This window comes from Crocuta crocuta, unplaced genomic scaffold (genome assembly GCF_008692635.1).
Source record: "Crocuta crocuta isolate KB4526 unplaced genomic scaffold, BGI_CrCroc_1.0 scaffold139, whole genome shotgun sequence".
NCBI classification, from domain to species: Eukaryota; Metazoa; Chordata; class Mammalia; order Carnivora; family Hyaenidae; genus Crocuta; species Crocuta crocuta.
This window is the reverse complement of record NW_027533258.1, coordinates 8,370,947-8,394,034: the sequence shown is the minus strand read 5'-3', so window position 1 is coordinate 8,394,034 and position 23,088 is coordinate 8,370,947. Positions and strand designations below refer to the sequence as shown.

At 52.1% G+C, this 23,088-nt stretch overlaps 1 protein-coding gene across 1 annotated transcript in view; it reads left to right on the top strand.

Annotated features, from left to right (window-relative positions):
• Positions 1–23,088, top strand: part of USP43 (ubiquitin specific peptidase 43) — a 45,682-nt gene that overhangs the window by 4,649 nt on the left and 17,945 nt on the right. The window contains exons 4-11 of the mRNA XM_077746724.1: positions 2,391–2,494; positions 9,756–9,848; positions 10,778–10,913; positions 13,502–13,637; positions 14,881–15,016; positions 17,228–17,339; positions 19,877–19,980; positions 22,156–22,233. Coding sequence (XP_077602850.1) covers positions 2,391–2,494; positions 9,756–9,848; positions 10,778–10,913; positions 13,502–13,637; positions 14,881–15,016; positions 17,228–17,339; positions 19,877–19,980; positions 22,156–22,233 — 899 coding nt within the window. The remainder of the gene's footprint in view (positions 1–2,390; positions 2,495–9,755; positions 9,849–10,777; positions 10,914–13,501; positions 13,638–14,880; positions 15,017–17,227; positions 17,340–19,876; positions 19,981–22,155; positions 22,234–23,088) is intronic.

Here is a 23,088-nt window from a genome sequence, read left to right as displayed (position 1 = left end):
TCCTTCGAGGCGCAGAGCGAGGCTCAGAGACAGGTCCAGGGTCGCTTGGTTAGCAGAGCGGAGCCAGCCTGCTCTGTCCCTCCAGGTCTTCGCTTTGCGAACGACTCTGCCGCCCCCCAGCCCAGCCTCGCTCAGGACCGGACCCCACCCTGGGCGATCCTGCCCACCACCCTCGCGGCGAGCCCTGGAATCCCCTCCACGCAGAAGCACCTGTATCGTGGTGAGGTCTCTGGCTGCAAGTAGCTACCAAAGGCCTGGCTCCATGCTCCAGAAGGGTGCTGTGGCCAAGGAAGCAGGCATCCATCCTGCGCAGCCACAATCACGAGGGTCTCCCCCTCCTCCTGGCCCCTCACTGCTGCCTGTGAGAGGTCTCTGCCTGCATGTCGCTCACCTTGAACTCGGCGTGCCCTTCCCTGACCCACTTCTCCCTGCGCTCTTCCCTCTTCTGTTAATGGAGCAGGCATTCTCCAGGCACCGAGGGAAGCTTGGACTTGCCCAGGTTTACCCCCTCCCCGCTTCTCCGCTTCCCCATCGAGCGCTCAGTTACGAGCTGCGCGCACAGGGCATCTTGATTCCATCCCTCTGTTTCGTTTTCAGGGCTCCACCCCATTTGCCCTGTGGTGCCCCGGGCCCTCGGGGGCTCCGGCTCGGTGTCCTTACTGCAGACCTGCCCTCCTTTATCCTGTGCTCGGCCGGGAGGTCCAAGCACCTCTCTGTAGCTACCATGCAGGCTCAAAGCCGGCCGGACACTCCCTGACGTCACCACCACTGAGTCCCAGCTCGGTGTTCTACACACGTTAACGCTTTCACTCTCAAAGCATCCCCGTCAGGTCGGTTCTGCCGTTCATCGCCCCGGTATAGAAGTTGGGAAATCTTGGAGCAAAGGGGTTAAGCAGCTTACTTAGCTGGAAGCCAGAGGCTCAACCCACTGATCCACCCAGGCGCTCCCTGGAGGCTAATTCTTAATCCTGCCTGTGTGCTATTCACCCAACGGGGAGTCCTCTTTTAGGGCATTGAAGGCCCCACCCAACGTGGCACCAGACTCCCCCTGCAGCCCTGTTTTCCGGCTTCCCTTTGCACATCCTGTGTGCTGGGCCACAGGGCAAATACGAATGACCACTCTGAGCACTTGCCCCAATATTTTATTACGGAACATTTCATGCATGTGGAGAAATTGGATTCATCATCCAGTGAAGAGCTCATATCCACCACCTAGGCTTTACCATTTACATTTTCCTAGAATTGCTTTATCGTGTATTTATCCATCTGTCTACTCATCAGCCCGTCTATTTTTTCCTCCCCTTTTTCTCGATGCATTTAAAATTTTTTTAATGTTTATTTTTAAGAGAGACAGAGTGTGGGGGAAAAAAAAAAAGACAGAGTGTGAGCAGAGGAGGGGCAGAGAGAGAGGGAGACACAGAATCGGAAGCAGGCTCCAGGCTCCGAGCTGTCAGCACAGAGCCCGACGCGGGGCTCGAACCCATGAACTGCGAGATCATGACCTGAGCCAAAGTCGGACGCTTAACCGACTGAGCCACCCAGGCACCCCTTGATGCATTTGAAATTAAATTTCGGACACTGGCATACTTCATTCCAAACACTTCACACGTGTTCCTTTTTCCTCTGCTCTTCAAATATGCTGGGCTTAGAGCCTGGGGTGAGGGGGCCACAAGCCGTGATTCTTCAGCCACCAGAGGCCGTGAGAGCAAAGGATACATTCCGTAGAGCCTCAGCAGGGAGCGGGGCCTTGCTGACCTCGATCTGTGGCCCGGGGATGCTGATTTGGGCTGTCAGGTCTCCAGAACTGAGAGAGAGTCCATCTCTGCCGTTTTAAGCCCGCAGAGTGTGGGAATTTGCTCCTGCGGCACAGGAAGCGAACACATCAGGGGGTGCACAGAGGGGTGATGTGGGGTAAAGGGAGCTTACGCGTGATTCCAGGGCCTGAAGCCTGGCTTGTCTGGTGCTCGCGGGAATCCTAGGTCCCGGGGAGATGTAGACGGGCCGGTTTAGCAGCTGGATGACGGCAGATGTGGTGTGGACGTGTTTGGAGCAGTGGCAGCACGCGCAGTGAAAGGTGCAGGAGGTGTAGACCCTGGGCCCAGCAGGATGGAGAGGAGAACGGGGCAGCGGCTCCAGAGGTCAGAGCCGAGGCTGGCTGAGCGGGTGTGAGCTCCCAGCCCTCCTGCCTGGGCTCTGCTCCTACAGCACTTCTGTGTGTGAGGGACTTTGGGGGGTCCGGAGACTGAAGGAGCAGTAAATTTGCAGGGGGTTCCCCAGAAGGTTCCGGTCCCGCGGGGTCCTGGCCCAGGAAGGGGCGATGTGGGCCCAGGAGGAGGCCGGGGCTCCCTGGTCTGTGCCTAATCTTGCTTCCTTCCCTCATTTCTTTGCAGCCTCAGCCGGAAGTCAGCAAAACCCCTGAGCACCTCCTGTCCCCATCGGCTCAGCTTCCCCGTGGCCAAAGCTTTGTGCAAAGCCACTTCCAAGCACAGTATAGGTAAGAATCTAGCTAAAGGTGGGGCGTGCTTAGCACGGATCGCCCCAACTGGGCTGCTGGTAGCTGGTCTCCCGTCGCCACGCTGCCCCGAGATAAACAGCAGACACCCCAAACACCCTTCTCTCTCCCATTATAAACCCCGGGTAACCTCTCACCCCTTATCGTCCCCGGCCGTTAGGATTTCTTCTTTCCCGTCTTGCTGGCTCCTGGGCCTCCCATCTCCTCCTGAAGGGGCCTCTAACACAGTGCAAACGTGGAGGCCAGGGTTTCGCCAGCAGGCAATCGCTGAGAGGTTGTTCAGTTTACCGAGTAATTTCAAGGTCGAGATTTCCCACCAGTGTGGAGGATGTATATATATAATTACGCAGGCTTTGACTTCAGAAAAGTTCTCTTTGGGCTTTTATGTCTATGACAGTTGAGAGATTCATCTAAGGCAGCGTGTTTCCGAGTACTATAACGTTTTAGTGTAACACTGATCGCAGTGAGGGGTCTAAAGGCGGGNTGCCTTTCGATGAGGCTTCGAAGGCTGAATAGGATCGAATGAGCAGGAGCACACTCAGCACGAACGGACATGGGAATGAGCACGGTAATCAGGATGCAGGGGAAACCATCAATTGTAGACCATCTCTTGGTGACATGCCGCCCCTGGTCACTTAGCATACTGGGTACTCAAAAACGCTCCTAAGTGAGCCCACGTTTTACTGCTGTGCCTGAAGTAAGGCCCCTTTATTTCCCGAGAGGTGTGGTGTGCGTGCTGGAGGGAACCTAGATTTCATTTCTGGCCGTGAAAGCTACGTGCAGGGTGTCTGCCTCATTTATCTTCAGGTGCCCAGAGCCGAGGCTGCTTGAAACACCAATGAGAGAGGAGGGGAAAGAATGGCTAGAAGGAGGGGAAGGGGAGGGGAAGGCCGGGGTGGGTTAGACTGCGGGGGAGGGACGCCAGGGATTGCCACCAGGTACCGCTCCTCGGCGTCTTTATACGACCGATTCCCTTATTTCTCAGCTCCCACCCTCTTCCTCTCCTGCGCACGCATGCTCTCTTTCTTCCCTTCTTTCAAATATCTGAGAGTTTGCCGGTGTGCGTCGTCCGCTGGTTACAGCGAGGAGCCTCACTCCTTGGCCACGAGCGAGAAGTCCCAACCAGAGACCCCACGTGCCCTCTAGAAGAGTCGATTGCAGACATGCCCTAGCTGTTTGCTGTTGAACCCGCTCCGAGCCATTTCCCTCTCGGTGCGGGACTCGCGCTGTGAACCGGGCGCAGCCTCTGTTCTCAAGAAGCTCACGTTCGGCTGGGGGAGGTGTTGGGTAACGTGCACACGTCACCTTGTTATCGCTATTGCGATAGCGATAACTGAAATGATAAGAGGAAGCTTGGGATGTGGGGGGAGGCAGCCAGCTGTAGATGAGGCGATCAGAAAGGTCTGGGAAGGCTTCTCAATAGAGGGGACATTTGAGCTGAGAACCTAGTGACAGTGAGTCAGCCATTCACATATCTGAGGACAAGGTCATCCAGGGAGAGGCAAAGGGCCTGGGGCTGGAATGACGTTGACACATCAAGGGAGAGAAAGGCGAGGGAGGAGCCAGGTAGCGAGGGGTGGGAGGGGACGTGTCCCAGGTGTCCTGTCCGTGTGTGGGCTTTCGTCTGAACGGCACAGGAAGCCACTGCAAAATTTGAAGCCGGGTGTGGTCCACTTCTGAATTAGCACATGCTGGGGGCTTGGGGGGCTGGAGGGAGTCAGGGCCGGTAGCTGGAGCGGCAGGGACCCCCCCAGGGGGGGGGGAGCGGAGAGGAGTGGATGGGCTGGCTCGAGTTCTGGATGTAGACTCAACAGGTCTTGGCTCTGAGGGTGCAAGATGGAGGGACTGAGAGAAAGGTAGGCATCTAGGGCGCCTCCTGGGTTTCTATGGGGTGTTGTACCCAGCAGGTGCTTTGAGATGCGCATTACAGGAGTGAAAGGAGAAGAGTCTTGTTTTCTTTACGCCCCTCTCTCCTCCTACCCTGCTTGCAGACCTCCTGGCTCCAGGAGCGTGGGCACTGTCCCCCCAGCAGCCACGTCTGCAGTCTCTGCGGACACCCTCTGAGTGCCCTCCAGGGTAACTCCGTCCCGGACACTGTTTACCTGGACACAGCGTCAGGTCCCACAGCTTAAGAGCTCAGTCCCACGAGACTGCCCCCCACCAGACCGCAGCCCCCCGCGAGTCCCAAGCCATCACCTGTGTTCCTGGCTGGCCGGCTACAGACCAGAGGCCCCCGGACCCATGCCTCACGCTCAGCCACTTGCTAGAGCTGCTCACAGGACTCAGGCGAACAGTTGACTCGCTAGATCAGCAACTCCTAATAAAAGGATACAACTCCGAACAGCCAGACGGAAGAGAGGCAAGGTGTGTGGGAGGGGGTGCAGGGTGTCCGTGCCCTCTCGGGGTGCGCCACCCCCAGCACCCCAACGTGTTCGCCAGCCGCGAGACTCTCCAAACCTCTCTTGCCAGCGTTTTTCTATAGGTGTGTGTGATTGATTACCTTGGTGTGATTGATTACACCATTGCTCCCTAGCGATTAATTCAACCTCTGGTCCCCTTTTCCTCCGCTCGAGGTGGGGGTGGGGGGCAGGGCTGGAACTTCCAACTCTTCCCCCCCCCCAACTGTTTCCCCTGGCAACCAGCCCCCACCCTCAGGGACCTGGGGCTATCCCCCAAAACCCCTCATTAACATAACAGGTGTGGTTGAAAGGGACTTGTCATGAATAACAAAAGACGGACCTTTTGCCTTTCTGACTCCGTCTGTTAGGTAATTCCAAGACTTGAGGAGCTCTGTGCCAGAAACTAGGTCCAAACCAAGTATATATTTTCTTATTATAAATCACGGAATCACACGGCCTCTGATTGGCTTGGGATGAGTCAGGGCAGGATTCCTCAGCAACTTGAGGTTTAAGCCGATCAGATATGTTAAAGACTGCAAGTGCTCTCTGGGTAAATTACTCTAGGACGATGAGTAAGAAGTGAGGTGTTCAAGCTAAAAAAAGAAGTACCGGTGACAGCCAAAAATACGTGCGTTGTACCAGATAGTCTGTAGTCAAGAAAAAACACAGTTAGGGATGCCGGTCTCGGTGAGGGCTTGAACTCTGGGACAGATTTTTGGCAGTGGGCAGTGGGCACCAGCCCCAAGCCAGTGCTGGTCCCTGGGGTCCTGGGCACCCGGCACCCTTCCTCTCCACCAGGGAGGGCTTGCCGGGGATGGGAAGTTGCCGTGATTCCAGCCTTCTTCATGAAGTTAAAAGCTGGAGGATTTATTGTGTGTTAATTCAGAGACGCCTGTTCGGTGAGGTTCTCCCTTCCTTTTTTAGGGTGTTGGGTTTTCGACTTTGGCTGCAGAAGGAGGGACAGCATCAGGATGCTGGAGGTTACGGGATACAGGGAAATGATCGGTTATTCCATATGGTTCAAACCACAACCTAAAAACCTCTGTGAACTTCATAACCACGATTGCTGCCTTGTTGGGAGTTCTGGCTGCAAGAGGGAAGCCGTGGGTGTGCGCCTGCCCGGGTGTGCACCTGCCCGGGTGTGCACCTGCCCGGGGGTGCACCTGCCCGGGGGTGCACCTGCCCGGGTGTGCGCGCGCACATGCGCGCTTGTGTCTATGCGCATGCGCACCTGCGTGTATTCATTTCTTCACAGAAAAGTGAAATCTAGTCCCCATGGCAGGCAGCATTTCCCGTATGGCCGAGCGTTTTTTGAAGGCTTTCTCACAGCAGATTTCAGCGAGGTGACGTCTTTCCTGGGTGTCCTCAGATTCATCATTGCTGGTGGAGACATCAGGGCCTGTGTCCTGCGAGCAGCTGGCGCAGGCGTCTGAGGGGAGGGGGTGTGTCTTTGGCCTCGGGGAGGTCGGGGTAGGGCCTCCTGGGANAGAAGCAATTTGATGGAGTTTATGACACAAAATAGATGGATATATGGGAAGGGGCTGGGGGGCGGGGGGGGGAGGTGAGGGAAACAAACCACAAGAGACTGCTTTTTTAAAATGTTTATTCTTAAGAGAGAGAGAGGGAGCAGGGGAGGGACAGAGAGAGAGAGAGAGAGAGAGAAAGGGAGACACAGTATCCGAAGCAGGCTCCAGGCTCTGAGCTGTCAGCACAGAGCCTGACGTGGGGCTCGAACTCATGAACCGTGAGATCATGACCTGAGCCGGGGTCAGAGGCGTAACTGACTGAGGCACCCAGGCGCCTCCAGAGACCCTTAAGGACAGAGAACAAACTGAGGGTTGATGGAGGGAGGTGAGGGGTGGAGTGGACCAGATGGGGGATGGGTATTAAGGAGGGCACTTGTTGGGATGAGCACTGGGTGTTATATGTAAGTGATGAATCACTGGGTGTACTCCTGAGGGAGCCTGGAAGGGCAGCAGGGTGGCTTTCTGCCCCTCCCCTCCATCCTGCGCGAGCCTGGGGGACAATAGACAGGGCTGCGATTGATCTGCAGGGATGGTGAGGATGGACGGTCTGGAAGGTAGGTCTCCCGAGGCCACGTGTGGGGGTGGCTAAAGCCCAGATGCCCAGAGTCTTTTCTCTCCCTGGCCTGTGGGTCCCATTCACTCTGCCGTCATTGCTCATCTTTGAAAAACAGGTGTATTACACATCCTTTCTGTAGTCTGTTCTGAAGACCATATGTTTTGCTTAGCTTAGCTTTTGTGGGCTGAGCACAATGGATAACTCTAAGAAAAATCTCCCTTATCATGTGTTTACGTGCGAAAACAGGAATTTGGAATTTTCCCAGTGACAAAAATTCATCCTCCGGGCTTATATTAAATCTAGGCACATGGTGGGTAAAGGTAGGAGAAGGATCCAGAGAAACGGTGGCAGAGGGGACCCCACAAACGCCAGGTCCCCCTTCTGTCTGGAGCTCGATGCCTGATACACACCGTTCTTACCAAAATATTACCGTGGTTTCCCCAAAGGGGAATTTCCCAGAGTTACTGGGCATTAAATTCTCAGGTCTGTTTTCTGAAGTCGTGGGTGGCGTGCTGCACCCTGGGACCCAGGAGAGCTGACCTGCTCTGGCCGGCTCTCTCAGGGCCACCTGGGCCAGCACCCTGAAATCCTCAGGCTTTCTTGCTTGTCTCTGGTTTTTCCCATTTGGTCTGCTCCCAGGGAAACTATTCCAGCTGGGCTGGTGCTCTCCGCGGGGACTCGGGAAGCCTGCCCGTGACCCCAGCCCTGCTGACCAGTGTAAGAACACAGCCAGCAGCTGGATGGTGTTCCTTGCTCCCAGGGAAGAAGGCAGCGTAGATTTTTAGGACACGGCACACAGCGTCCGGAAATCCCTTACGTCTTGGAAGCATCCAGAAATCCCTTATGATACGTCGTAGGGTTAAGGAAATAAAACTGAAGTTTCTTAACCCGTGGGGAATATGAAAGTTGCACCTGACTTTCAGGGACCACACGCTTAAGTAAAGGAGTGCTAAGTTTGAAAGAGTTTTAAGAATATAAGTAAACTGTGTGTATGACTTCTCCGAAACAATTTTTTTTTAACATCTATTCATTTTTGAGACACAGCGTGTGAGTGGGGGTGGGGCAGACAGATAGGGAGACACAGAATCCACGAAGCAGGCTCCAGGCTCAGAGCTGTCAGCACAAAGCCCAATCGATGCAGGGCTTGAACTCACGATCTGTGAGATTATGACATGAGCTGAAGTCGGGCGCTTAACCCCCCCGAACTTCTCTGAAACAATTGATGTCCCTCATTCACTTATACGATCGACAGCAGGAACAGTGATGAGCATAGACTCTGGAGCCTGAGCCTCGCTCTGCCGCTTAAGGGCTGTGTGTCCTTGGGACTGTTGCTTAACTTCTCTGTGCTTAGTCTTCTCGTTTGCCAAACGGGAATAATAGTGGCAGCTATGGGTAGTGAGTTATATGCACAGCGGTCGGAACGGCGCCCAATGCATAGTAAATGCTGTTTTAACATTAACTATTTTGCCATCAGCTGCTTTTTTCTGAGCTCTGTTTCCTCACTGGTTCGACCGGGAGGGTGGACTCCTCCGTGGTTCCGCGTCCTGGCCCAACACTAGTTTCACCTGGGAGAGCAGGTCACATCCTGATGCCTGAGCCTCTCTCCCTGCCCCCCCTTGAGACAGGACCCATGGGAAAAAGGCCGAGACATTTGCGTTTTGAGGAAAGCTCCCTCCGTGGTTCTGGAGCACAGAGAGGCTGAGCACCTGGGGACGAGATGGTCTCAAGGTGCCTTCCAGCTTGCGAGCCAGCAGGAGGTCTCTCTCTGGGGTGGGGGTGGGGTGGGGGAGGTGTTAGCATCCTGTCCCGTTCTGGGTGCACTAATGCGTGCCATTAGACCTTTTCCCCTTCTTTGGAAAGTTGAGGTGAAAGTCCCATAAAATAAAAACCATTTAAAAGTGTACAGTTTTGGGGCGCCTGGGTGGCTCAGTCAGTAAGCAGCCGACTTAACTGACTGAGCTCAGGTCATGATCTCACCGTTTGTGGGTTCGAGCCCCGCGTCGGGCTCTGTACTGACAGCTCGGAGCCTGGAGCCTGCTTCGGATTCTGTGTCTCCCTCTCCCTGCCCCTTCCCTACTTGCATGCTTTCTCTCTTTTAAGAATAAATAAACATTAAAAAATTTGTTTAAAAAAGCGTACAGTTTTGCAGCATGGATGTTCACAGTGCTGTGTAACCACCACCTCTGTCTAGCTCCTAACCATGTCCATCTCCGCAAAGAAGACTGGGTACCCGGTGAAGCCCTCCTCCCCGCCCTGGCATCCTCCAATCTGCTTTCTGTCTCATAGCTTTACCTATTCTGGAATTATCCATTTAGCCACTGATGGACATTTGGGTAGTTCCTACCCTTTGGCCACTGTGAATAAAGCCGTGGTGAACATTTGTGCACAACATTTGTATGAACACCTGTTGTTTTATTTTTTTTAATGTTTTATTTTTTGAGAGACACAGACAGAGCATGAGCAGGGGAGGGGCAGAGAGAGAGGGAGACAGAATCTGAAGCAGGCTCCAGGCTCTGAGCTGTCCGCACAGAGTGAGACACAGGGCTCGAACTCATGAACCGCGAGATCATGACCTGAGCTGAAGTCGGATGCTTGACCGAATGAGCCACCCAGGCGCCCCTGAATGCCTCTTTTAAACCCTTTTCGGGAATGTACGTAGGAGGGGAATTGCTGGATCATATGGTAATGCTATACTTCACTTTTTAAGGGTCTTCACAGCTGTGCGTGATTGACCTTGAAACTCTTGTTTCTGGCCCTCACAGATCATCCTTGACCTGTCCCCACTGCCTGAAACAGAGCAACACCTTCGATCCTTTCCTGTGCGTGTCACTACCCATCCCCTTGCGCCAAACGAGGTACGTGAACTTGACTCTCGTCCTTAGTTGCTCCTGGGTACCTTCTGCCTTGGCACTGCAGCTCTGTCTGTCTGGCTTCTCAGCCAGCGTCTCTCTAGAAAGCAGCCTGGCAGAGCTGGTGACGTTCGGTTATTGAATGTTGACGCAGTGAAAGGTTACCGTGTCCCTTCTTTAGCCGCAGATGGGACTCTCCTCGGCACTTCCGCCTGTCGGCACCGTAGCCGGGCTGTCGTCTTTGGCCCAGTGGGAAGCTGGCACGGGTCAGTCACTACTTCCTGGCAGACCAGGGGAAGCCTGAAAAAAGAAAGAAAGAAAGAAAGAAATCTGTCGCCCGCTGCTTCTCCCTGCTTTGCTTCCAAATCCTTTTTGTGAAGGTGTCGGAGGACGCTTTCTTTCAGGAGCAGAGAAGAAGGGAAGGGGGTGTCCAAGGAGAGGAGAAGAGCAGAAAAGCGGAGGGTGGGGTTCAGCAAGAGGCACGGTGGGCCCGGCTTTTAAAAGCAAGAGGCGCAAAGTGCAGGCCTTCCAGAAGCCCGGGTCGTAGCCAATGACCGCTCAGGCACCTGGCCAGTGTCCGCATCCTGGAAGTTCGGTGAGCACTGCGTTAGCGGGAGAGGCTCGACCGTTTTATATAACAGATTTCAAAGTTTGTTTTTGCTTAGGGTGATCTGTTTAACAAACAGAGCCTGGAGATCACAGATCTGTACTGTGATTGGTAATCAAATGCCTTTTATTTTTAGCTAGCCAGAGTAATTCCCAGCGGAGACCCCAGGAGATTTGGCTCTCCGCCGCCACCTGGTGACGGTTTACCTGAAGTACAGTTGACTCAACCGCGAAGCAGAGAGTAGCCTGTGTTGGACTTTGACCCATGTCAGTGGTGTTAGCGGTTCACGTCCGTCCTTTAAGGATGTGGGCCCCTTCGTATTTTCCAGATTCTTGAGCGTCACCTTGGCCTTTTCCTCGAAGAGCCAGCGGTTCCTGCGGGTTGGCCTGGCCGTGCCAATCCTCAGCACAGTGGCAACCCTGAGGAAGATGGTCGCAGAGGAAGGCGGCGTCCCTGCGGATGAGGTGGGCCGGAATTGGACGGAATTGCATGGGGGGCCCGGTGGCTGATGACTGGAACGCTAACTGGGCCAGCCTACTAGGGCTGTTGAGGCTGATTTCTGGTTCCCAGGTGACTCCCTTGTGACTCATGATGAGCTGCACCATGTGAGCCACGTGGTCGTGATTATGATCCTAGTAACTGCAACCCCAGCCAACCCTCCATAGTGTTTCCCAAGAGCTGGGCGCCATTTTGTAAACCTCATTCGTAGCCGATTTCTTCCCCGTCACCTTGCGAAGTCAGTACCCCAGTTACCCTCCTTCTACCAAGTGAGCCAAGAGAGGTTAAGTGACCCGCCCAAGGTCACACAGCTGGTAAGCAGCTGACCCAGGATTTAAATGCAGGTGGTGTGACTTCAGAGCCTGCGACACCACTCTGTGCTTTCTCTCCTGAGAATGGAAACTGAAGGGGCGATAAGTGAGAAATGAGGAGCTACCGAGGATGTGTGAGAGAGAAGAGTTAGGGAACATGGATGGCTATGGATTTACTGTGACTTTGAGGGCAGAACTCCCTCAAACAGTGACTCCCGTGACAGGGCGGGGTGGAGGTGACAGTGGTCAGCCGCCATGTAGCATAACGGGAGGAGTTTGGGATGGGGTTCTTCTTAGGACTCAGTCAGTCTCTAGTTTTCTCACCTTGGACAAAGGAAGCAATTGGTCCTCTGTGTCTTCAGCTGTAAAATGCAAACTTTACATTTCCCCGATGACCCCCGTGGCATTTTTTTTCAAATTAAAAAACAAAAGAAGTGGTTTAGCCTTTCTGTTTAGGAATAACGCACATACAGTAAAGGGTGCGTACCTTGAGGTTATAGTTTGTTGAGTTTTTATGTGCACATCCATCCGTGTAACCTCCAAGGTTACTCACTCTGTGGGCCCCTTCCTGCGTCCACCCAATCACTGCCTCTGGTCTCGTCAACATTTTCATGGGGATATCGAGCGGGGGAAAGTGTGTATCTTGCTCGGTGAACTCGAAGTGCTCTTTGTGTATATATTGAGAGAGAATAGGATGGGGGTGAGAGTTTTGGGAGAAAAATCACAGGGGGAAAAAATACCAAAAGGGGATGTCTGTGAGGTGCAGTTTGCACAATTAAGAGTAAAAGAATTGTCAGGGATTTGAGAAGTGCGGTGTGTTTGTTTAGGAGGTAGGAATCACTTGGGATTCCTAAGTGTACATGTGGGCATTTTGATGGGGACTTAAAATCTGTTTTGATATTTTAACGGGTGGCTTTCTTCTCCTCACATTATCTGTGATCATGGATATATTTGGATTTATTTGCATTCTCTTATTTTATGCTTTCTGTTGACCCTGATTTTTCTGTGTCCTTCCCCTCTCCTTTACTGCTTCTTTTCTATTGAGCAATTTTTATTCCATTTCTTCTGGTTTGGAACATAAATGTTATATTTCTATGCTTATTTAGTGGTTATCCTTAAAATGCCCACATGCATAATTAGCAAAGTCTTATGTGATAAATCTTCCCAAACAACGCAAGGATATTGGTGTGCTTGAACCTCCCTTCACCTTTTTATTGTTGTGGATGGATATTATTGTCCAGTATTTTTTTAAATGTTTATTTATTTATTTTGAGAGGGAAAGAAAGCATGAGTGCATGAGCGGAGGAGGGTCAGAGAGAGAGAGAGGGAGAGAGAATCCCAAGCAGGGATTCAGTGTGAAGCCCAGCGCAGGGCTCGATCCCCTGACCATGAGATCATCACCTGAGCCAGTATCAAGAGTCCAACGCTCAACAGACTGAGCCACCCAGGCACTCCCTGATTGTCTGGTATTTTAATCTCTCCTCCCCTTTCTCCTGGTTGTAGTAATAGTACTAGTTGTTATTATTATGGACTTATATAGTCAGCGCATGTTTACATTTACTAATGTCTACCATTTTCTTTGCCTCATCATTTCTTCTTAAAACTCAAGATTTTTCTGGGTTCTGTTTATTTGTTTGAATCCTGAAATGTGTCTCTTACAAGAGAATCTCCCAGCTAGTGTGCCTTGAATGGGTTAGATGTATTGAGATGTTGATCATTTCAGCCCTTGAAGTGACAGGGCCCTCAAGGTGGGTCACCCCTCTGTCTTCTTTGCTACAAGACCAACTTCTGCTTACCCCAGTGTTCCATAAAAATAGGTTCCACATATACCATGATGTGAAAAAAGTTGGCAAAACTACTTAGAAGTTCTTTCACTGGTGACCTATTAACATTGAATAATCTTAACTTTTAAACTGAAGAGAGCTTTATTTCATTGTCATTGCTTGTATGATAGTTTAGCTGGGTATAAAATTTTTAAAAAATGCACCCCCCCCCCCCCCCAATTTTCTTTCCCCATCTCTACCCTCAGCACTTTGATATTCTATTGTTGCCATTGAGATATCTGTGGTCAATCTAACTGTTATACCTATTCTGTTTTATTATGAAAAATAAGTAGTGTTTTTCACCTAGAAGGGAGTTTCCTCTAGGGTAAAAGAGATGTTTGAGACTATCAGTCACTTTTAGATTTCTTGCTTAAGTTTCCTTTGAGAAATCAAGAGGGAAAATTATCTTTGTTATTCTAGGTGATCTTGGTTGAACTATGTCCCAATGGATTCCAGCGGTCTTTCTTTGATGAAGAAGACCTGAATACCATTGCAGAGGGAGATAATGTGTATGCCTTCCACGCTCCTCCACCACCTAGCCAGGAGATGCTCTCAGGTGCGATAGTGCTTTGCATAACTGTATTTGGATATTATAAGTGATACATTTGAGAGTGTACTCCTTGCGTGCTAAGGCATCAGGTGTTTAGTTTTTTAATTTGGACCTCTGATATTTGGTGTACAGATGGCTGATTGTTAAAAATTATCTAATCGGGTTCTCAAGACCTTGGTGAATATCAGCGTCGTGGAAAGCTTGTTAAGGCAGAGGTGTGGGTCCTACATGCAGAGTTGCTGGCTGAGTAGGTCTGGGGCGGGACCCTAGAACTTGTCTATCTAACAGGTTCCCAGGGGTGCCACTGGTGCTGGACCTGGGACCACCCTTTGAGAATCACTGTTCAGAATAGGTGCTGGGGTGCTCTTTGTCTTTAGGACTCTTGTAGTTCAAGGCCTGTGCTTGCTTGAAGTAAAATCTTTGCAGATTGGAGCAGTAGATGGCCAAAGAGGTTATTAAATGACTTTTGTTAACAACCCCGCTTCCTGATGCTTGCTTTTCCTGAACTTTGGACTGGCCTAGAAGGTCAGTATCTGACAGTCTTTCATGGCATTTCAGTTTACATTCTGGCCCAATTAGCTGGTCCAGAGGGCCCATATTTGGAGGACCCTGGGCCAGTGTTGCCGTATAGCTCAGGTGAAGCCTGTGCCCTTGGTCATAACCTCAGCCAGCCTAGGTGACAGGCCATGTGAACCAGGGGTCTCGTGTCTCTGAATCAACAGGGAGTCCCTGCACCTGGAATCCAGAACAGGCCACTGACCGGCCCTGATTGGGTTATAGTTCAACGAAAAGGCCTTCATTTTAGGGTCAGTCAAAGATAACGTAACACACCTGTGCTTTGAAAGTCAAATGTTCAGAACAGATTGGAAATTGAAGATTGTCTAATTCTTCCACATCCTCAAGGCTGAAGATTCTTACCTTCTATGTGTTCTTCTTTTGTTGGCTGAGAAAGCCAGAGCCAACTCATGGCTCTCTGATCAAGGCATAAAAGCAGCCCGAATCATTTTGGAGTGTTTTTCAGATTGGCTTTGGGACGCGTTCGTTAAGACCCCTGCCCACTTTTTAATATTACTGGCTGAACACAATGGCACATTCACTACCATGTATATGACCTTCCTACCAGGTACCTGACAGCAAAGGGCTCACATATCTTAATATCTCTTTCAAGATCGTGCCCCAGCGAATTCTTTAAGAATACAGTGTAATTCTCTCTCTCTCTCTCTCTCTCTCTCTCTCTCTCTCTCTCTAGCTCATCCACCTGGTCTCTCCGTCTCCCCGCGCTTGGCGGCCTGTGAGGGTAAGCGGTCACCCCCGCCTGCCCGTACCGAGACCAAGGTGCCAATCCTCTGCTGTAACTTGGTGGGGTCCGGGCAGCAGGCCAGCAGGTATGTTTAACTTCATCTTGTTTTTACATGATGACTGGGGTGCATAGACACAGACTTGGAATTCTGTGTAGAGTGATTCTCATTTGATAAAATCAAACATCCTTTCTCAAGGTTAGTCAACTAGGAGTACAGTACTTTCTGCTCAAGAGCATCATCGATAATTACCTTAAACAGATGGCAAACGAGGGGCACCTCGGGGGCTCAGTTGGTCAAGCGTCCGACTTTAGCTCAGGTCATGGTCTCATGGTTTGTGAGTTCAAGCCCCACGTCGGGCTCTGTGCTGACAGCTCGGAGCCTGGAGCCTGCTTCTGATTCTGTGTCTCCCGCTCTCTCTGCCCCTCCCCTGCTCACACTCTTGTCTCTCTTTCAAAAATACATAAAACTAAAAAAAAAGTTTTAATTATTAAAAATTATGATATAGGCTATAAGTAAAAAAAATTTTTTGAAGCCACAAAAAATTGTAGTATGGACGGAAGAATATATATTTAAATCAATGTAACAGAATAGGCCAAAGTATAATTAAGTATTGATAAGAGTGGTATATTTCACATTATTAGTGAATGAATTATTCAGTACGTAAGGGGAGGATTAGTTGATTTCTTTATTTTATATAACCAATTTCTTTACTCCCACCATAGATTCGCATGTATACATTATAGATTGATTAAAGAGGTAATTCTAGAAAAGGAATCCATAAAACAGCTTGAAAATCATGTAGGGAAATACATATGTCTTTGGGTGGGGGACTATTTTAACACCTGAGGCAAGAGGCTATCAAGGAAAAGGCTAATGTTTTAGATGCACTTACCATTTTAAGCACAACCAAGGAGAAAATATATCACACGACAGATGAAGGGCTCATAGTCCATCGTGTAAAACCCAGCTCTGAAATTAGTGAGAGAGATACCCTTAGTAAAACGAGGCACAGAAATTAACATTAATTCACAGAAGAAATACAAGCACAGATTAAAACACTCAGCTTTGTCAGCAGTAGAAGACATTCTAATTGCAATAGAAAGATGCTGTTCAGGGCGCCTGGGTGGCTTAGTCGGTTAAGCGTCCGACTTTCGCTTAGGTCATGATCTCGCAGTTCGTGGGTTCGAGCCCCGCGTCGGGCTCTGTGCTGACTGCCAGCTCAGAGCCTGGAGCCTGTTTCAGTCTGTGACTCCCTCTCTCTCTGACCCTGCCCTGCTCACGCTGTCTCTCTCTCTCTCTCCTAGAAATAAATAAAACATTTAAAAAAAAAAAAAAAGAAAGATGCTGTTCACCTTTGAGATGGGTAAAGGGCTTAGGAGACTAGATAATACTCATTCTGGGCCAGTGTCGAGGGAAGGGGGCCCAGGGCCCCCTGGTACGGTGGTGTGGCTTTTGTGGAGAGCAGGCTGGGCATGAATAGCTTTGGTCTTACACATCCGCCTCTGGAACTGTATCCCAAAGACACAACCGGTCACGGGCCCCCAGAGGTGTATGTGTAAGAATGTACGTGGCTCCTGCTATAAGCAGGCAACGTTCAAATCAAAAAGTGGGAAGCGGCCCAGACGCCTAACAGTAGAGAGTAAGGCCAGTAAACCGACAGAGGACAGCCCAGCGCCTCTGACCTTCCAGACACATCACCTCAGATCTGTGCTGTGTTTCAGCAAAGTGCATTCAGCAGCGTGACATTCCTATCCCACCGGAGCCTCATACAACCTTGCGTAGCCACAGGGCAGTCAATGGTTGGTGATTGGTCCAGCGGTACCCACGGCCGAGCCGTGGAACTGTGGCCACGGCCACATGTGGCATTCTTGGCACCACAGGCCTTCCCCGGTGTGTTCATCAGCTTGGGATACGGAAGAGATTCCCATTTATGAGAATATGCCCCGGATACACAAACCCTCCAGTGCATCGGCTGGACTGGGCTCCTCTGGGTTCATCCTGCCCCGCTTTCCTCTGGCTCCCGTGTTCTCCGACTCTGCCGTGGGGAAGGTGGCCTCCTGGCTGGGTGGTCGTATGCAGCCATGTCTCTCCGTGGCTTTGCATTTCTGGGCCGTCTGTGTAACCTAATGCGCCCGTTCGCAGTGATGCTTCTCGGAAGGGCACTTTTGTACTGTGCTGGGTGCTTGTCTCTTAACCCAATGGAGTGATGGTCCTGAGCAGAGCAAGTGCTCATGGTTGTTGAGTACTGTTGCTTTTTCTGTTGCTGAGATAACCCGATGACCTTGAATTTTTCAGGTTCGGTCCACCTTTCCTGATACAGGAAGACAGAGCCATTTCCTGGGTCCAGCTCCAGCAATGCATTCTCAGTAAGGCCCGCTATCTCATGAAAAGCGAGGCCCCCCTCCAGGTCAGTGTGTGTGTGTGTGTGTGTGTGTGTGTGTGTGTGTTGTGGGGGTTGGAGACAGGGGTAGGCATCTGGGGACAGACAAGAATTTCCTGTTAATGAGAGCGTTCAGGGGTGCCTGGGTGGCTCAGGTTGTTGAGTGTCCATCTTTGACTCAGGTCATGATCTCGCAGTCCATGAGTTCAAGTCCCACATCCGGCTCTGTGTTGATGGCTCAGAGCCGGGAGCCTGCTTTGGATTCTGTGTCTCCCTCTCTCTCTGGCCCTCCCCTGCTCATGCTCTCTCTCTGTGTCTGTCTCACAAAAATAAACATTTAAAAACATTTTAAAAAAAAACCAACAAACTCAAGGCAAAACACTTCTTGGCCTTGCTCATTTATTTATTCTCAGATTGGTAGTTTCCAAATAAAAACGATATGCGCTAAAACCATCCCTTATAGCCCCTAGAGTGTCGGAAAGTATTCCGATGGCTGCCTGGCACAGAAGACAATGGAATTTTGAGGGACAGGTCAGGAGCCTCAGAACGTTGATTCCCTCTGGCTGTTCTGTATGTAAGGACTTAAATCATTCATACTCCTTCCTGCTCAGGGAAGACCATACGTTTGGTTCAGGATTTACGTGAAATAACACTTGGTCAAAGACCTTCTCTGCATCCGTATGCACCTTTCTCTCTTCAAAGATTTTTTTTTTTTTTTTGCTCTGTGGACTGCCCAGGGGATCTGCCGCGATGCCTGAATTAGAGATTCTAACTTCTCTCGAAGTAGGTCAGAATCTCTCGTAATAGCTCCAGGCTTCCCCGATCTCTGTGCTCCTGATTTCTGCAAGTGGATGAAACTACCTCGGTGTGATGGTGGGACTCCGCTGTCCTTCTCCACCTGGTCAATATGCACGTGACTTCAGTGCTTCTCCGGCCACTTAGTTTTCAGAAGCCCCTCGGGCAGTCAGCGGGGCCAGCAAAATGCGAACTGAGGCAACCTTGCCCTAGGGGTGCTTTTTTACAGAGTCCCTGGTAAACGTGTGGATGGACCTGATTCTCTGTAGGAATGACGTCTTCTGAATGGTCATGAGGTTCCTAGGGAAGCCTGTTCTTTTAACTCCGAATGCTTCTGTACCCTATTAAATCCTGCCTTGGGATGGTGATCATTTGAAAAGAACACATTGAGAATCCTTGACCTTGAGCTAAAGAGATTGAAAGTAGTGAAGGTTCGGGGTGCCTGGGTGGCTCTGTCGGTTGAGCGTCCGACTCTTGATTGAGGCTCAAGTCACGATCTCACCGTTTGTTGGTTTGAGCCCTGCATCAGGCTCTGCGGTGACACTGCAGAGCCTGCTTGGGATTCTCTCTCCCCCTCTCTCTGCCCCTCCCATGTTCTCTGTCTCTCAAAAAACAAAGAACTTAAAATAACCTAAAAAAGAAAACAAACAAACAAAAAATAGCGGAGGTTCTGAAATGAATTTCCCTTGCTGCGAATAAAGGACAGGAGAACATCTTAGAAAAATGACCACTCTGGTGGACAGGATGAATTTGTACGAATCATGAAAAAAAAAAAGAGATGTATCATCGCCGAGGCATTTATATGGTCGCCCTGTAAACTTCCTTTGTGTGTAGACGGGATAAGCCACCTCCACTCAGTACTGGTGCCTTGATGGCGCTGATGCTGTAGCTGCCCAAATAGCAGGGCTCAATTAGGGAGAAGACCCCTCCCCCCCAACCCTGCGTCCCCAGATTTAAGAAACAGTCTCCTTAGGAATTGCAGCCTTCCGTGGCCAGCCCTGGCTCAAAGGCTCTGGAGTGAGCTCATTACCAGCAGTTGTTTTTGCCTTTGTTGAAGCGGCAGGCCAGCTAGAGTGGTGATGGCCCATCTGGGCGCGCACCCTGAACTTCACAGTCAAGGCGCTTTAGAGCCCAGCTCTGATTCACCTTGCCAGCGTCCCATGTGCTCCCGCACACACGAGCTTCCAGAGGCCAAGGAGCGGATGGGATCGCAGCTCTTCGAATACGTTCTGGGTCAGTGCGCCGTCGCTCTTTCCCGGAATTACAATGCCCTCCCCTCTTTCACTGCTTTTCCAATAAAGATGCATCTACCATTTTTGTCATTGTCAGAGTTGGGAAGGAAATTTCGTTGTTTTGCTAGTTATAGCTAAGGTCATCTGTGACCATTTTAAGAGCTATATTGGCTTCACTTGAACATTCCATTGATTTTTTTAAAAAAATTTTTAATGACTATTTTTGAAAGAGAATGACCATGAGTAGGGAAGGGCAGAGAGCGAGGAAGACACAGACTCCGAAGCAGGGTCCAGGCTCCTAGCTGTCAGCACAGAGCCCGACGTGGGGCTCAAACTCACAGACCGTGAGATCGTGACCTGAGCTGAAGTCAAGAGTCGGATGCTTCACTGACTGAGCCCCCCAGGCGCCCCTTGAAGGCTAATTTTTAAGAGATACTCAAAATAGGCTATAAACAAAAAAGATCCCGGTCCTCGAGGAATTTATCTGCATCTGAGCGTCTTCGTGAAATCCAGGGCCTCTCGTTTTTGTCTCGGCAGAACCCGGGGACTCTGTTCTCCATCCGGGTTGTGGGGCTTTCTCTGGCCTGCAGCTACTTGGCCCCACAGGACAGCCATCCCCTCAATCACTGGGCAGTTGACAGGTAAGGGGACTGTTCCAGATTGGGTAAGAGAATGAGCGCAGGTGTATCTGACGGCACTCCTCTGAGGTTCTGGGTCAGCAAACTGGTTATATCTCAGCTGCTCTGTGTAACTCGCCTCCCAGTGCTGGCCCCTCGTGTTAGATCCTGAGACACACTCTGTGCCGTCCACCCGTCAGTCTAGAGAAGGGCTGTCATAGCCACTTCGAAGAGGAGGGGTTGCTGAGGCCCCCAGGCATCAGTTGACCCGCTCGTATTTATGGAGCTAATGGCCGAGCCTGAATCAGAATCCATTCCCGCCTGACCGAGAAAGCCAAATGCACTCGGTTCGGTCGTGCTAACGCTGGCAGGTAGCATGAAGGTCCCGTCTGGGGTAGAGGAGAATTGTGCTCGAACCACAGAACACTCCGACTGCCACCGAGGCAGAAAGCCGGCATGGTCACCCCCACAGGCAGCCCGGAGCCTGAGAGGCGGTTCTGCTCGATCACGAGTCTGGCGTGTTTTGTCACATTCACCGCCATCGCCTGGGTTTGGGCCCCTGGAGCCTCAGGGATCGATGTCCCGGGAGCATCCAGACCAGGGGCCCTTCCCTGCCTGTCTAAGCCCTTCGGTGGCCCGCGGGGGTAAGGTCCGCGTTTCTGGGAGCAGCAGCCGCATGCACGCACATCCCTGTGTGGCCCGCCCTGCACCCGGCTGAAGTCAGGACCGCCCCCGCCCCGCTGGCCTCTCCCCTGCGCATCCTACGCAGGAGATCTCTGGGCCCGGCTGCCTCCCTCCGCGTCCTATAAACGCTCTGCGCACTCAGCCATCACGTTTGCGTGTCTCCCATTAGACCCTGAGCTCCGTCAGAGAGGGTAGAGGGGAGGGATTGTGTCTGTGATGCCCAGCATTGCACCCCTCCGTGAGCCCCGAGCGGTGCTCTCTTTCCTATTTGGGTCCCGGCTGCGATCAGGAGGGAAGGCCGTGCTGTCTGCTGAACGATCGTCTCCACGCAAAGGGCGAAGTCACGTCATGACTCCCCTGCCGCTCCCTTTTTGTGCCCCCAGGGGTTTTGTGTGACAGAATTAGGGCCTGGCGCTACCAGGTCTTCCCCAGTGTAGACGCCAGGTGGGAAGGAAACAGGATTGAGGCTGACCCAGGGGTGAGGCTCGGGATAGAGTGCGCCCTGTCCAGTGTTTCCCCCGGATCGAGTGTCCCGCTCTGTCCCCGGTCAGCAGGGCTCGCTGAGCCAGGAGGACCCTCCCCACACCACCCCGCTGACCCTGGCCCCTGCTCACAGGGTTGTTAGCACAACTTCAGACCACCTGAGGGCTTTTGTACCTTCCGTGAGCTCAAAGCCTGTTTTAGAATCTTGGTGACAGTTAGGGACTCATGTGATGCCCCCACTTTTTTCTTGCGATGCATTTTCAATTTTGTTTTATTTTATTATTTTATTAGAAACTGAGACAGCACAAGCAGGGGAGGGGCAGAGAGAGGAGGTGGGGGACAGAATCTGAAGCAGGCTCCAGGCTCTGAGCTGTCAGCACTGAGCCCGACGCGGGGCTCAGACTCACGAGCCTTGAGATCATGACCTGAGCTGAAGTCGGATGCTCAGCCGACTGAGCCGCCCAGGCGCCCCTCTCGTGATAAATTCTAAACGCTCGGACAGACGTTCCCATCGCTTGTGTGCATCTTGTGGATTTCGGGACAAAGCTCCGCGCTCTCTACTTGCTCCCTGACTTCTGTGAAACTGGCTGAGCTCAAGCAGCTGGAAGAGCCTGGGGGGAGGGGGGAGCTTACCCTGAGAGTTTCTGCGTCTTTGAGGGTCCACATAGGGAAAGCCTTTGAGGCCGTGGACGCAGGCGAGAGAGGTGCCTGTTTCCCACTGCGATGGAAGTGAAGTCAGGGGCCCCTGGGAGGTGGCGTCAGAATTGGGGGTTCACCTAGACACCCCGAAGGGGGCCGAGGCTCCAGGGACAGTGGATCTTTGACCTTGCTCCATGGGAGCCAGGGGGGGACGGTCAGGGGAGGGAGGGTCAGGACGAAGCCTTCAGCAGACCCCGCCCCCCAGATGCCCAGCCTCGGTTTACACTCAGTTTTGCTGCTTCTGTTTGGGACAGCGGGTCCTGGGGTTGGAGGCGGGGGAGGGGGGGAGGAGGCCCTGTGCTTTCTGATGGGCTTTCCCTGTTCTCTCCTCAGGGCTTTGCACCCCAGGAGGCCGGGAGGCCCCCCACACATCAAACTGGCCGTGGAGTGGGATAGCGACGCCAAGGGACGGTGAGTTCTCCAGCGCTGGGCTCCAGTGGAGAAGACAGAGGCCTCCCTGTGCACATAAGTCTGCCTGTGCCCCGTCCCCCCCGATATGGATGAGGCAGTACCTACGCTTCCTTGAGGCCACGTGATCCAGGCCTCTGAGAAATCCTAATGACAATAGTGTGCATTTTTTTTACATTTATTTATTTTTGAGAGAGAGAGGGAAAGACAGAGCATGAGCAGGGGAGGGGCAGAGAGAGGGAGACACAGAATCCAAAGCAGGCTCTGAGCCATCAGCACAGAGCCCGACGTGGGGCTCGAACGCACAAACCATGAGATCATGACCGGAGCGGGAGCCAGAGGCTTAACCGACTGAGCCACCCAGGCGCCCTGACAATTGTATGCACTTGAACAAGGATGGTGAGAGTGGTGATCACAGTGGTGAGGGGCGTCCAGAGCGGCCCAGCACGAGCATGAACGGTTGTGGGAGGCTTCCGCAGCGCCCTGTGAGGCTGGTGCTCCCACAGCCCACAATTTGCGGACGCGGAGGCTGAGGCCCCGAGAGTTTGAACAGTTTCTCAGTGTCCACACTGCACCGGGCAGAGCCGGGATTTGAACCCAGCAGGTCCGGTTCAAGTCCATGCTCCTTGGTCACTCAACTTGGCCGTTTCTATAATTCCGATGGCGCGCGGCCTACGTCTCCGAAGGGCCACCGTTCAGTCCGGCGGGTACTTACTAGTCCCCCGCGAGGTAGCAGGCCCTGCGCGGAGGAGGAGGCTGGCACATCAGCCAAGCCCTTGGTCCCCCTGGAGCCTGTTGGGGGGAGACAGCGGGAAGGCTCGTCGGAGAGCGTGGCGCCCGAGCAGAGCGTGCACCCCG